The sequence below is a fragment of the Hippopotamus amphibius genome, chromosome 11 (assembly GCF_030028045.1).
Source record: "Hippopotamus amphibius kiboko isolate mHipAmp2 chromosome 11, mHipAmp2.hap2, whole genome shotgun sequence".
In the NCBI taxonomy this organism is placed as follows: domain Eukaryota; kingdom Metazoa; phylum Chordata; class Mammalia; order Artiodactyla; family Hippopotamidae; genus Hippopotamus; species Hippopotamus amphibius.
The window spans coordinates 110,989,935-111,005,709 of record NC_080196.1 but is presented as its reverse complement, the minus strand read 5'-3'; the positions used below and the strand labels follow the sequence as shown (position 1 = coordinate 111,005,709).

The window sequence follows — 15,775 nt, the reverse complement described above, 5'->3', positions numbered from 1 at the left end:
TCTGAGTCAAAAAGGGTTCTGAGTCCTTGGCCAGGATAAAGGAATTAGGATAAAGGAGGTAAGGAGAGTAAGAGGTAAGAGGTAAACTTAAGGTAAGAGGCAGAGGACAGGGCTTGAGCAAGGATATGGAAGTGAGGAAAGAATGCAGTATGTTGGAGATCTAAAAATAGGTTACTGTTGCTAGGCTATAAAGCTTGAGGGGGAAATGACAAAGGATGAAGCTAGAGAGAGCGGCAGATTTTGAATGATCTTGGATGCTCTGGTAAGGAATTTGAACTTCAGTTATTGGGAAACATTGGAAGGTCTTAGGGAAGTAGTGATGTGATCAGATTTTAGTTTTGGATCCATTACTCATGGAAGATGGGTCTGAGGAATTCAAGACTAGAGGCAAGAAGAACCTGTTAGGAAGTTATTACAAACCGATAGGCAGGTAATCATGAAAGGCAAATCTGGGACAGCGGTAGTAGGGATAAAGAGAAGAGACTGACCCAGATGATTCCCAAGCTTCTCACTTGGGTGACCTGATGATGATAAGACCATCAGCTGTATTTCATAGAACTGTCTAGAACCCTGAACCCTTTACAAAGTTAAATAGGATATCTGGAATATTCCTTATCTATACCATTTTATTCTTGTTCTGTTTACTTGTGTTGGAGACAAAAAGATTTTAAAAAAGAAATTTAATATTGCAATCATGTACAATCAAACATTTAATCTTTTTATTTACCTCCTCCTACTTAAAGATGGACATACAAGGAAAATGTGCCTAAGAATGTATTTACAATAAGATGTCCTACATATAATTAACTTGTCTTTGTCTGAAATTACTGAGGAAAGTTGCCCTACCTCAGCAAGGAACTTAAGACATTTGTATTGGCTTTGTGATCAGATGATATCTGTTGCTCTCTGTTCCTCATTTCAGCCTTTGATGTTCAATTGATTAGAAATTATCAACTGATATGAAGTTAGAACACTCCCTTACACCATACACAAAAATAAAGTCAAAGTGGCTTAAAAACTTAAATATAAAACATGACACCATAAAACTCCTAGAAGGGAACATAGGCAAAAAACATTCTCTGACATAAATTGTAGCAATATTTTCTTAGGCCAGTCTCCCAAGGCAATAGAAAGAAAAGCAAAAACAAATGGGACCTAATCAAACTTATAAGCTTTTGCACAGCCAAGGAAATCATAAACGAAATGAAGAGATGACCCACCAAATGGGAGAAAATATTTGCAAACAATGTGATCAACAAGGGATTAATTTTCAAATTACACAAACAGCTCACATAACTCAATAAGGAAAAAAACAACCCAATCAAAAAATGAGTAGAAGATCTAAATACACATTTCATCAAAAAAGACAGAGATGGGCAATAAGCACGTGAAAAGATGCTTAACATTGCTAATTATCAGAGAAATACAAATCAAAACTGCAATGAGGTATCATCTAACACTGGTCAGAATGTCCATCGACAAAAAGTCTACAAATAATAAATGCTGGAGAGGGTGTTTGTGGGAATGTAATTGATGCAGCCACTATGGAGAACAGTATGGAGGTTTCTTAAACTAGAGTTACCATATGATCTTGCAATCCCACTCCTGGGCACATATCTAGAGAAAACCCTAATTCAAAAAGAGACATACACCCCAGTGTTTATAGCCCCACTACTTAACAATAGCCAACACATGGAAGTGACCTAAATGTCCTTTGACAGATGAATGGATAAAGATATGATACACACACACACACAAACACACACACACACACAGGAATACTACTCAGCTATAAAAAAGAATGAAATAATGCCTTTTGCAGCAACATGGATGGACCTTGGGATTAACATACTAAATGAAGTCAGAGAAAGACAAATATATGATAGCATCTATATATGGGATCTAAAATATGATACAGATGAACTTATTTACAAAACAGAAACAGACTCACAGACATAGAAAACAAACTTATGCTTACCAAAGGGAAAAGGGGGGGGGAGGAATAAATTAGGAGTTTTGGATTAGCAGATATAAACTACTATATATAAAATAAACAAGGTCCTACTGTATAACACAGGGAACTATATTCAATATTTTGTAATACACTAATGGAAAAGAATATGAAGAAGAATATATGTATGTATAACTGAATCACTTTTTGCTGCACATCAGAAACTAACATTGTAAATTAACTAAAGTTTATCTAAAAGCAAATTTTTTAAAAAAAGGCTTATACATCATAAGCAAGTGAGGTTTATTCCAGAGATGCAAGGCTAGTGCAATATTTGAAAATCAATGTATTTCATCATATGAAAAGGCTAGACTATTTGGAATGTTTGGGAAAATGTCTTTTCCATGGCCTTGGATTCCTATGGAGGAGGTAAGCAGGGGGATAGGAGACTAACATTCAGCAGCATCTAGTGTGGGAGAACTGTGCTTAATTTCTGGGAGGATGACCTACATGTGTAACCTATTGTGTAGCTCTTTTTGGAATTAAATAGCATTGCCGAAAAAGGCCTTAATAAATATCAGACGACTTTTTAATATGCTGGAATTCTCTCCCCTGCCTTTTTAAAATAGAACATTTGTGAATCATCCTACATGTGCCCAAACGGGGAGGTACTGTTCCGGACTCTATTCCAAGAGCTGTCAATCCTTCAGGATTTACCTTAAACAATATACTGTTGAGAAGAGACAGAAGACACTAATACAATTACTCGTCTAGTTAGGGTCAACAGCGAATAACTTCAGAGCGACAGACAAACTAAGCTCTTTAGGACGTTTTTGCTCTTATAGAACAATTTCCCTGGGTTTGTTCACCCAGTGAGAGTGGGGCAGTGGTAGGGCAGGAGGGGGAGAGGTTAGGCAATTACGGAGCACTGTCCAGGGAAGCATACTTGTTCCGCCGAGGCCTGCGCGTTTCAGCGTCCACGCGGCTCGTTTACGTCTCCTCTCACGCGAGCCGCTCACCCCGCACTCGCAGCAGAACCACTTGGTTACACATTAACCTCCGGGTCTGGCTGATCTGGCCTGATTGGGGAATCGCGGCGATTTTGATGTGAGGTCGCTAGCCTGCACAAAGTGGACTCTGCGCTGGCCCCATCGGACCCGCCCTCCCTGGCCACCCTCGCCCCAGACCTCCCGGTTCACCCACACCCGAGAACTTCGGAGCCAGCGCAGGTCTCGGCGTCGCCGCCGCCTTCTGCGCAGACGCAAGGGGAGTCCCGCCCTTCAGCCTCCCTCGGCCGTGATTGTGAAGGGCACCTTTTTCAGCCAGTCGACACCCGCGTGCTGGGCGGGGCCCGCTGGGGTTGGTGAAGAGTGTAGGCCGAGGGCGGGGCCCTTGAGTGACACGAATTGTGGCCAATCATCGGAGGCAGTGCTTTGGCCCGTCCTCCTCCCCGGCGCCTGCCTCCCAGCCCAGGCGCGGAGCCGGGTGCTGGGAATGTCCCGGGCTGAGTTCGCCGAGACGCCCGCTCCACTCCGCCCGGCTCCGCTGTTGCCTTTAGGGCCCGAGGCTCGCCGCATTCCGAGATGGCCGAGGAGTCCGACAAAGCCGTGAAGTACTACACCCTGGAAGAGATCCAGAAGCACAACAACAGCAAGAGCACCTGGCTGATCCTGCACTACAAGGTGTACGATTTGACCAAATTTTTGGAGGAGGTGAGTTGGTGGAGGCAGGATGCCGACTGCGGTTTGGGGGTTTCCTGCCGAGATCTGTCGTTCGCAGCGTGGCGGGAGTGACCTGCGCGGCTCTGTGTGCGCACCTGAGTGTGCTCCCCTGTGCGTGCGCACCCGGCTTTGCACACCTGGAAGCACTTCCCGCGTACGCACACCTGTGTCCTGCATGCTTGTGTGTGCGCCCCCTGAGTCAGCACACGTGGGAGCGGACCCCGAGTTTGTACACCTGAGTCTGCGCGCCCGCGTGTGCGTCCCCGGAGGCTGCACCCCCCGTGTGCGCACACCTGTGGGCGACCGGAGGTGCACAAGTCAGTGCCGCGGCCAGGTGAGCCAGCTTAGCAGCCCTTGTAGGGTAGGAAGTGTCTCTAGAGACCCTGCGCGGGCGTGTTGGAGAGCACCACTTCGCACTTAGTGGGAAACAAAATCGCATCTGGGGCTGCCTTCCTAAGAGAGGGCGCAACTACGGAGCGATTTTTGAAGATTCTTTTTATCCTTGAGTTTGCGTAGATCAGGTCTTCATCTAGAACAGGGGTCGTGCCACTTATTGTTCCTCGAATGGATTCCTAATTGGAGCCGGTTAGAGACCACCCACCTCGAGAGCTTTGGGATCCCACAAGAGGGAACCTTGAGTTCGGAGGTCCAGGCGTGGTCTGCGCGGGCTCTTCCCCTGGCATCCACAAGCCCACCCCACCATCCACGCCCACCCACCCGCTGTTCACCTGGAAGGCGCCCAGTGATATTTAAGGTATCCAGTGATGACTTTAGTGAGGTACAGTAGTGGACTCCTGGAAGTGAGCGTGGGTGTGTGTGTGTGTGGCTTTGATGCAGAAGGAAGAGGGACAGAGTGGAGACTGCCAGTGCAACTTGGTCATTAAGCAGCTTTGGGAATTGTAAAATAACTTTGCCTAACTTAGAGGAAAACATTCCTTTGATAAGATCCTTTGCATTGATTGTAATTTTTGCAATAAATTCTGAGGAGTTTTTCTTTGCTACGACTGGCTGTGTTTTATCACTGTGGGGGAGTTTCAATCATATATCTTAATGTAACACTCTCCTTCATTCCCCCAGGCAATAAATGGGAATATTTAGTGATGGGAATTTTTTACCTAGTTTGTGAGGAAAGTGAAGATAGAGGCTTGGTCACAACTGGATCACAATTTATATCAAAGGACATTTGTTTTGCAGAGAATGTTTAAAAAATTTTTTTTTAAAGATTGAAGTTGATGTTTATTAGTAAGAGAGGTTACTGTTAAGTTGTCATCAGGTGATGTGCCAGAAGGTAAAGTAGTGTCTGGATCTGGTTAAGAGTGGTTTATAGTAGGGGGTCAGACCTGATCTCTCCTGTCCCTTCTGCTGAGCTACAGAGCTTTTTTGCTATATTAGAGTTTCTTGAGTGAATGGTCCTGTGTCATAACATCAGGTCTAATTGATATCAGATGTCTACTTACAACTGTTCCTTCCCCCTTCTCATGGTATATGTAATTGTGGAATTTTAAGATCTAGTGTGTGCTTTCTTCATTTGTGTCTATAAAAAAGAATAGCACTTATTTAAAAAAAAAAAGGATATTTTATGTTATGAACCATTTACCATTTTCTTCTTTATTTTTTGTGGGGTCTGTCCTGTTCATTGTGTTGTACAGGGGGCCTCCACAGTCTCCCCCAACCAGATGTCAGTATTCCCCCCCCCACCCCCCTGCTTTGTAACAACCAAAAATGTCTCCAGCTATTGCCAAATGTCCCCTTGGGGACAACAAAGCCACTCCTAGTCAAGAGTCACTGCCCTAAGATACATTTTGCATAACTTTTATGGGTACATTTCTCAGAAGATAAGGAAGGGAAGATTATTAAACTTTACTATAAACCATTTACTTTTACATTTCATTCTTATGAGGCAGAAAAGGAATTGCACAAAGTTTTCTAAGCAAAACTGGAAGAGATGCAAACCAGCTGTTTAATGGGTGAATTAGCTGACATCGAATTCCTTTATTTCTCAGTTTTCAATACTCTCTCTTTAAAAGCAGCCTGGGGAGAACATTTCTCAAGAAAAATGTGATGAATCGCTTTTATCACTAATATTTGATAACTAATACCTATAGTGAGATAACTTGAAACTACTGTTTATAGTGAGATATATTAAAAAAACCAGGTTTATAGGGGTTCCTGTGTAGTAAACTTTTAATTGCTACTTGATAAAAAACTCCCTGAATAGCCTACCTGTGACCTGAGTTTGGGACACCACTAACCTCTGGTACTCACACCCTTCCTTTAGATCAGTGATCCTGTATCTGCCGAGTTCTCATAGCCGAGACTGTGGAACTCGAGAGGAAAGGAGATCGTTTCTGTTCTCAGAAGCTTCCGTTTGAGGAAGCAGGAATAACACAGAAAACAATGTGTGGGCAGGAATTCTGACACACAGAGCTGTGCTGCAGCAGCCAGGGTCTAGTTCAGCGGTGGGGAGTGGACCCTGAGTGGCTGTGTGGGGTGTCAGGCATCGACTCTGGCGAGTAGGGCCTCACATCTGCGCTGACAGACTGGCTCCCAGAGCTGGTGTGGATTAAGCGAGAGCAGGACAGTGGCTGACAATGTGAAATGGGACCTATCAGAAGGATGAAGGCATGCAGGGAGGAGGAGGCTTGCGCAACCTGTTCTAGCTGGTCACCAGCAGGGCCAGACTTCCCAGAACATCTGATTCTACTTTGGGGGGACGTATGCTCTATTTGTTGTTTTCACTCTCTGTTTTCACTTTCTGTGACCATCTTGGATTAATGCAGTGTTCTAGGCTTTGGCTTCCTGCCCCAGCCCAGCCATCCTAGGATTTCCTGCCAGTGGCTTCCTGCATCTTAAACACACATCTCATTCAGAGACCTAAAGGGCTCTCCGCCAGAATTTTCACTTCTTCCTAGATTTCTCCCTTTCCATTACTTCATTAGGGCATTGCTATTTGTCTCATCCCTTCTTTTGAAACAGAGAAAAGAACCCAGAAGGTCTGTTTCTCCCCCCTTGCCCTGCCCTCTTTGTTCCATCATTTAAAAGCTCTAAAAATTCATGAAGCCTTTGCATAGTAACTAAAGAATATTCTGCTTTCCCTAATTTACCCAAATATGAAAGGTTTCTTGTTTGTTTTTTGTTTTTTTGCCTTCGTACCTCTAAAGGGAACTTTCATTATGGGCTAGATCTCCTTGTATATCATAGATTTACATGCATGTTGAGACAGTCTGTACCGTGATGAGTGGAAGGGGTCCTAGTCTGTGCCCATGCTCTCTGTGCCTCATATGCCTTATTTAATGTAAAATGGGAGGATGGCAATAGTGCCAACTTCAGGGGGTTATGATAAGAACTAAACAAAATAATGCTGGTTAAACATATAACACAATGGCAAGCATACGGTCTGCACAGTAAATACAAACTCCTGTACCTGTACAGGTCAGGATGGGGCATGGCATTCTTTATGTAGCATGGTATGTAGCTGAGTGCTAATATGAGATTTTAGGTGAAGATGTAAATCTGGCAGGTGATGTGGAAACAGGAGAGGGTTATAAAAATTATACCCTCTGGTCAAGAACACAAGTGAAATTTCTAAGTTGTGCAATGAGCTCCATCCTGAAATAATAGCCTTATTAAGCTGTTTTGTTTTTCAGAGACAGGTAGACACCTGAGAGGGAAGATTGGCTCCTTATTGCTGGCATCTACATAGCAGCAGCTGTTAAGTTACTATCTGATACTGACCTATGAGATTATGAGCCTTGTTACCTACATATTTTGGAGTAGGTGGGTTTTTTTTTCTATTCTGAGTTCTAGTTTTTAAATTTATATTTGTGAAGTTCTGGTTATATTCTTAGCAAGGTTAATGGTTATACAACTTTGAATGAAAACATAGGCATTTGGGGCCAGGGAGAAAAATGGTTTGCTTTCTCCTTTCTGTGATTTGGGCATGTGGGATACCAGAAGAAAAGATCACATAGTTGATGGCAGAAGTATTAACTTGCTTTCAATTCAAGTCATTATGTGTTTAGTTTGTGGAAAATGTTATAAAGCATAATATTTTGTGTCAAGTTGCCCCCCTTCTTTACACGATCAAAATGGAAACTTGTTTCTACAGAACATTTCCTGGTGATCTTGGGATTCTGATGCTCTGTGTCTGCATCTTAGATGTTCTGTAACAGCATTCTGCCTTACAAAGCAGTTGGCTCCTGCCTCATTTTGCTCTTGGAGTCTTAGGCAGTGTTCTTTTTAACAGGTTTTGTTTTAGGGACTTAGTTTTTGTTGTTTTCCTTGAAAATGGCTGCCTACTTTGTAGAGACAAGTGATTCCACGCCTGGGAGACCACAGGGCCCTGGGATCCAAGAAGAGAGTGTGGGTGCTTGAAACTCAGTGTCCTTAATTTTGAAAAACACAGAGGACCCTACGTCTTTACTCTTGGTAGGGCTGTCATATTTAGCGCTAAAATCTGAAATATCTTTGCCTTTTTCAAGGAAGTTTGATAATATTCTGAATCTTATATTGCTAAAAAGCTGCAGTTGCAAACATGTATTTGATGAGTCTAAAATGGAAAAGTTATTATTATTTAACGCACATAGTTTGGTAAATAAAACTCAGAAACTATGAAATCCATAGGAGGAAAGTATAAAGGGATCCTTGGTGGTAAAGGTGGCTCAGGCACCTTGGGTAAATAGGCATCAGAGCCTCCTCTGACAGTGGTGAGTGTGAGCCTGCAGGCAAAGCCTCTTTTATTCCTTTCTGCTTCTTTGTGTGTGTGGTAACTTTTTGCTACTTTTGAGAAGAGGGTCCAGGAGTGCTTATGAGGCTACTTTGTTCCAAACAGTTTAAAAAAAAAAAGGAAAAAGCAAACAAAAATCAAACACTTGACATTGTTGACTTTTGCTTTTTGTTTTTCTTTGGGTGGATAGAAATTCTAACCAAGGAAGAACAGATTCTACAGGCCAGCTTGGATAAGTCAAAGAATAAATAATGCTTATTTCTGCTTAATGCAGGTGTCTGTTATTCTAAAAGTCCTCCAAAACCATAGACGGCAACCAATAACTACCAGTTAACATCATGGAGTCAGAACAACCCCTGTACCACTAGACATTCACGGGAAAGTATTGTGCGGGGGGGGGGGGGGGGGGGTGAGGAAAACTAGATCTAGTCCTGGAACTATTTTTGAGGTGATCTCAGGCAAGGCAGGTAAGTTCTCTAAATCATCTTCTTCATTCCTCAATGGGGAGTATTCTGCACCTGCCTCCACTTCAGGTTTGTGAACATTGGCAGAATAATATGTGTGAAAACACTTGGAAGAATATGTTAATATTTTGATTAACAAAGTTTTCTTATAAATTGTTATAATTTTTTGTTATGTGGTGGGATCAGTATTTAGTAGGAACATGTCTCAGAAATTATAATGTTAGCCAGTAAATAATATTCACTTGAAGGATAATTTTTCATGAATATATGCTATGCATAATGAGATATTTCTCCTCTGGAGCTTTTTAAAAAATACAACTTTATTGTTTTCGGGGGAAAAGACTACATCATTATTGTAAGGAATTGGACAGTGTGGAAAAGTACAGAGAGGAAAATCAAAGCTGCCCACAATTCACTACCCAGAGGGGATGGCCATGAATCTTCTGATGAACTTTCTCCAGACACATTCACCCTTGTACACTGACTTGTTTTACATAAATGGTAAAATACTCTGCACGCTGTTTTGTAATCTGCCCCCCCCCCCACTGTTTTTACCTGGCTGCATCCTTGTTAAACGGATGTATCATCATGTATCCATTACGTACCATTCCTCGCTTCTGCACATTTTGTGGTTTAATTTCCCACCTGTGATTATCTCCTTAGATAAATCATAATAAGTGGCATTGTTGGATGAAAGGTTATACACTTTTTACAGGTCTCTGCATATCCCAAGGTGCCCACAGTGGCCACACCAAGTGAGCACAGTGACACAAGGGCTCACCCCAGGGAGAGCGTGTCTTCCTCAGGTCTCAGGTCTGCTTAGTAACTGAGAGACTAGGTTGATTGCCCACCTCCTCTCCTGAATTATTTGTTGTGTATTTTTGTCAGACGGGGAAACATGTGGAAACATTTGTTTAGCCCCTTCTGCATATTAATTCTCTTAAGTGCAGCTGCAGCTAGTAATACCTTGTTTTTCCTAAAATTAGCCGTAATTGCCAGCACTAGTCCATTTTAAAGCACTCAGAAAAGTGGGCTAAGGTAGCGGACTAGCTGAGGATTTAAGTAGCAGTGGCTCAGAGCCAGAGTGTTGAAGTTGGTTTTCTTGGAAACATTCACGTACGTGTGTTTGTTCCCTGGCTGTTGTGTTGCACTCGGTCCTGTGAGGGGACCAGCAGGGTGAGCTGAAGCCGTGGGGCTCCGTGGGTGAGGGGGGTGTGGCTGTGCAGCCTGCTGGTGAGTAAGCGCGGGTGAGTGAGGGCCGCCGTCCGCTGGAAGACGGCAGGGAGTCCCTTTCTTACACCCGCGGAATTGTGTCTCCCGTCAAGGCCATGCATTCATCAACACTGATGCTGGAGGACCGGGAAGCTGCGTGGATGGTGCGGGGAGGAGGAGGGGTGGCGGCGTGAACTGCCTGGGGGCTCTGTCGGGCGTCATCTGGGCCCGGTGTTGGGGGCAGCAGCCAAGGCCCTTCTGCGGTGGAGACCCTGGGCCTCACAGTTTCTACCTGCTTCTCTGAGGGCCTGCTCTTGCTAACCCTTGTCAGGCTGTTCGCTGAGCGTCACACAGTGGTGTCAGAGACTGGCCGGGACACAGTGTATCCAGCCTGCTTTTCCCTCTTTCCGTGTCTTCTGAAAGTGCTGAGTACATGTTATTCACACTCGCTCCCCTGCTGTTAGTCCCCCGCGGGCTCCCAGGGACGGCAGTGGACACGCACTCACTGTTGGTTGATGTTCAGTATGTGCTTAGTAGAACACTAAATGCTTTTTTGTGTGTAAAACCCTCCTTTGCATTTGTACTTTTAATCCTTGAAACAGTCCTTTCAGGTTGGTGGTGGTGGTTGTGGTATGCACCTTTTTATTTATTTTTTATTTTTTTGAAAATGTACTAAAATTTAATCATCCGTAAAAGCTGTAATTTAATCTGACGGTAAAACACAAGAAGCAATATTAGAGTTGGTTTAGTATATTATATATTTTAGCTTTGAAAGCCATAGAAATCAGTTATCCCAGTTTTTTCCCTATAAAAGACCCATTTTTCCAAAGCATTATGCACAATTTTAATTCGAATATAATGACAGAATGATATTTCATATTTTTTTAAATATAAAATGAAGTCAATGGCTCAAAAAAGTTATCTGCTGCAATGAGTTTGAGGGGAAATTTTCATAATCTGTATCATTACAGATATAAAGTATAATGGTTCAACTTTTTAGTGCTTGACAGGGAGGAAACATGATAAAAAGGTCAGTATGAAATCATTTGATTATAGTAGCAATATCTAACATTTGAAATGCATCCATGCTCTTTTGTATAATCATATCAGAGTCAAGTATATTTATTTTCACATCTGGTATAAGCCCCCCCTCCACTGGGGCCCAGTTCCATCTACTTGTAGCTCGGGCGTCGCATCCCCACTGCCTTCTGGTGTGTCCTGTGTCGCACAGGCTGACACCCTTGCTCTTCTAGGAACAGGTCAGGAACCCTCCCCCGTACACACTTGGTGCTGAAAGGTCCTCCCCAGGTAGCAGTGTGCTCACTCCTTCACCTCCTCAACGAGGCCTCTTCTGACCCCCGCTTACCACTGGGTATCTCCCCAGCCCCTGCACTCCTGAGCCCACCATCCTGCCCTGCTTTTCTTCTTCCTGTAGCACATGTTACTTTTCACATTAACCTGTTTAAACAGGTATAACCTGTTTATCATGTTGACTGCTCCTCTGTCCCCCTCCACTGGGACGTATGCTCCGTGAGTGCAGAAGTTTTTCTGCTTTATTCCCCAGTACATCCCAGCAGCTGGAACAATGCTTGCACATAGAAAAGACTCAATAAGTAGTTATTTATTGAATGAATACGTAAAAGTTTATAAGTGTAAAATATTAGAAAATCGATGAAGAACAGCCATTGGGCCAGCTTGAATAATTTCCTGACAGTTTGTTTTATTTCTCTCTTGCCTCTAGTTGCCTGTTTTATCCAAATTTTTTATTCTTAACACTAGATATAAAAGGAAAAATAGGCCTAATGATTTGGTATTGAGGAGGACTGGTTCCACACTCAATCCCCCTTTCCTTCCACTTTCAGCCTCAGTTGTACCGTGTCCTGTCCTCTGTCTTTGGATCCTAGAGTAGACAGAGGAATAGCTCCCTTAGATCTTAACCTGTCTGCCGCTGGTCCCTCGATTTTGGGGCTTTGCTTGTTCTGATGAATGTTGGGTTGAGTCAGGTCACAAGGCAAGCGGTGTGTGTGCCGGCTCCTCTCCTGGCCTCCGTGTGTCCTGCTCTTGTCCTTCAGAGGTAGACCTGTCCCTGGCGCTTCCTCTCCCCCAGGGTCATTGCTTCTCAATCTGGGACTTAACTTTCCCTTCAGAGACCGCAGCAGTGGTTATCTCTCCAATGAACTCATTTATTTTACCTAATGAGACAAGTTTAGTGATGGTAGAATGAAAAATATGTCAGGGCACACTGACTAAATGCAAATTACCTTTGATGAATGGTAAATTTGGGGCCAAACATTTACTCTCTGGACTCTAAAAGTAACCATGAATGATTTTGCATCTCTTCTTTTTCAAGGAGAGAACACTGACAGCATTCTGCAGGATGCTTACCAGCTCACAGTTGCGTTACTTATCTCTTCTCATCCTAATGACCTTTAAGAATTATTTCCTGTAGAGAATGTTCTTTGTCCTTACGATATGTTGTTTCTGTTAATGCTTGTCATTGGTTCTGTGGCTTAGTAGGATCAAGCCAGTTGACTTAATCCTCAGAAATCTCTTGAAGATGAAGGGCAAGGTGTAAAGAAGGGGTCCGTAGGGGCTTGGGATTTGGCGCTGGACTTGGCCTCAGCAGTTTACAGGGGCCAGGTGCCGTGTAAGGTTCTGAGCAAGGTTCTTTCTGGCAGTCTTGAATGGGGTGGTGAAGAAAGGGAACTAAATTGATACTACTGAACACTTATTACATGCCAGGCATTGTTCTAGTTATATCATTTAATCTCGGTATTTTAAGTGGGAGAGGTATTTAATGGTGGAGAAACAAGCTCTGCAAGAGCTGGGACCTTCCTGGGTCGCTCTGGTAAGACGTGGCAGGGCCGGACCTTGAATTCAGCTTCCTCTGCTTCCAAATCTGGGCTTCTTCCATAACACCGTACGGCCTGGACGTGGAGGCTGAGACAGCTGGAGACCAAACTTAACAAAGGTGCAGAGGCTTGTGGCCAAACACCTGACTACTGAGGGGTCTGATTTAACATTTTGACAAGTGCTATGGGGAAGGGTTATTTATAAAGTAATCAGGAGGTGACATGTGCTTGCTTCTCCTTTCTGGTTGCCTCCCTCAGTCCAATAACAAAAACAAATGGAAATGTGATCAAACAGTGCATTTTTATTCTTGTAAAATCCGGTTATTTACAGTGCCTGCAGTTCCTCCAAGGTGCCGTTGTGTCTCTGCCTCTGGGCCTTCGTGTTCTCTGTTTTCTTTGCATAGAACACCCTCCGCCACCCCTTTTCACCTGGCAGCCACCAGTGTACCTTTCACACCGGAGACCAAGCATCCCCTTCTTAGCCACCCCGCCCTGGCCCCTAGTTACCTCCAGCTCCTGGAGAGCTCATCCTTCCCTCCGTTTGCCTGGCTCTGCACCTGGTGCTAACTATGTTTAGCTCTTACTTGTCTGCACATCACTGGGGTGTAACTCCCTGAGGGCAGGGGCTGTGACTTACCCACCTTGAAAACCACAGAGCTTGGATGGCACTTGGCAGATGTTTGAGTGAGTGGGTGGGTCTCATAAGCCAGCTGGGTGGATGCAAAGATGGGCCTTGTTTTATGTTTCATCCCATCATCTTGAGAGTGAGCCTCTCGTCCCTGAGCTTTGAGGGTTCAGTGAGAAGGTGCACAGAAAGCCCCGAGGCAGTGCAGGCACAGGTGCCAGCCGCGTCCCCAGCCCACAGGGAGGCAGAGCTGAACAGCAGCCTGAGGAACCCAGCCAGCTTCAAGGCCATCACCCTTTGCCTTCTCAGAAAAACAGTGTCTAGAAAGGATAGGAAACGTTCGGCTACCGTGTTGTTTTTTTCTAAATCTTACATAAATTGCTCTCCAGACAGTTGTTTTCATTTTTGGCGTAACTATTGAAGATAATCTCTTTAAATAATGGGTTTTTTTGTTTTTTGTTTTTTGCTTACTCATTGTTTATGGGCAGTCTGTTTGTGCCATCTTTTTTGGCAGTGTTAAGTGTTTGGATTGAAAGATACTATTTGAAAACTCCAGAACTGGTAGACGTTGGGTCCACATAACATTACATTAGGAAAGGGTTTTTCTGTTGTTATCATTTGTTTTTGCTTGGTTAAGCAAGCACTCAAAAGGAATGACTTTGGCCTGATGAGTATTGCAATACTGCTGTGTAGTTTTGCCTGCCCTTCTGGGTTTTTTTTACTGGGACAACTTCATAGCCAGACAGAACCCTGAGATAGAAACATGTCTGTCATTTAAATTTTCCTTAGTTGGTAAGGCCCAGGAAGGCAGGACAAATGACAGCATTTCTTGGGGTCTAGGGGTGAGAGAGATTCCCCCACAAGATCCAAAAGAGAAATGTACGAAGAAACTTTATTTTTAAGGCATCTAAAGTCACTTTGTTCAGAAACATGAAAATGGCCATTTAATTTGCCCATTTGCAAAAGGGAGGGGAGGTTGACCTAGAAGTCAGACCCCAGGGTTCTGGTTCTGCTACTCTGTGAACTGTCAGTGTGATGTGAGGTTACTTTCTCTGGATCCCAGATTCTCCATCTGTGAATGTAAGGATGTTGGGTCTCTGAAGGTTCTTCTGAACTCTGAACTTCTGAGATTTAATCTTTAGACTGCCCTTTTGAGTTAAGATCTCCAGTTGTGTTTTATGCTTTTGATGTTGTGCTCGCAGATGAAATGGAGGACAGTGACTTCCGGGAATCCGAGAGTGGCTTGTTATTAAGGCTGGAGAGGCGCGTCCTGTGCCACCCACACTGGTCAGGTGGCCGCATGTCTGCACTGGGCTCTCCCTGTCTGGATTTTGAGCCTCTCTGCTCTAACCATGACAGGTCCGTCTGGCATTTTGTCATGTGCGTCTGCTCTTCAGGAACCCACAGTGGCCCTCATTGGTTTCCACTTCATAGGCTCTCAAGGCCCTCATAGTTTGGTCCTTCTAACCATCCAGCCTGTGTTGTTAGGGTTTCCCAGAGAAACAGAACCAGTAGGAGATACTCATACATACTTCATATGTGTGTGTGTGCGCACGTGCGTGAAGGGATTTATCATAAGGAATTGGCTCCTGCGATTATGGAGGATGAGAAGTCCCCCGTCTGCCATCTGCAGCTGGAGCCCCAGTGGAGCTGGTGGAGTGATTGTCTGAGTCTGAAGACCTGAGAACCAGAGGAACCAAAGGTTGTAAATCCCAGTCTGAGGGCAGGGGAAGAAGAGATGAGCTGTCCCACCTCAAGTAGTGATACAGGAAAATGGGTGAATTCCTCCTTCCTTCACCTTCTGTTCTGTTCAGGCTCTGGATGGATTGGATGATGCCCACCCACACTGGGCAGGTCCGTCTCCTCTGCTGACTCCACTGATTCAAATCTCATTCAAATCTCTGGATGCTAATCTCATCCAGAAACACCCTCCCAGACACACCCAGAAATCATGTTTCACCTAGGCATCCCTGGACCCCAGTCAAGTTGGCACGTAAAGTAAACCATCAGACAGCCTCACATACTTTATTTATACTTACCTCTTCACTCACCCCAAGTATGCCATGCATATTACATCAGCCAGTGAGGCTGCATTCACATTCACATCCCTCTTTTTTTTTTTTCTTTTTTCTTTTCAACTTTATTTCCAACTTAAAATTCATTATAAAATTTGTCAAATAAACATACCAAAAACAAAATTAAAAACAAATTGTAGCTGACATTC

The 15,775-nt window shown here is 44.0% G+C and overlaps 2 protein-coding genes across 7 annotated transcripts in view; one reads left to right on the top strand and one right to left on the bottom strand.

Annotated features, from left to right (window-relative positions):
• The window catches only part of C11H18orf63 (chromosome 11 C18orf63 homolog), a 40,846-nt gene extending 37,651 nt beyond the window's left edge, over positions 1 to 3,195 (bottom strand). For 2 of the 3 annotated variants that reach the window (XR_009048183.1, XR_009048182.1), the window contains exon 1: positions 2,898 to 3,139. The gene's annotated coding sequence lies outside the window, so the exon portion shown is untranslated. The other variant, XR_009048181.1, reaches the window with a different exon arrangement.
• Positions 3,196 to 3,415: 220 nt separating this feature from the next.
• The window catches only part of LOC130831289 (cytochrome b5), a 42,030-nt gene continuing 29,670 nt past the window's right edge, over positions 3,416 to 15,775 (top strand). For all 4 annotated transcript variants that reach the window (XM_057699249.1, XM_057699248.1, XM_057699250.1 and 1 more), the window contains exon 1: positions 3,416 to 3,663. In XM_057699249.1, the coding sequence (XP_057555232.1) occupies positions 3,535 to 3,663 (129 nt within the window). In that variant the 5' untranslated portion in view covers positions 3,416 to 3,534. The remainder of the gene's footprint in view (positions 3,664 to 15,775) is intronic.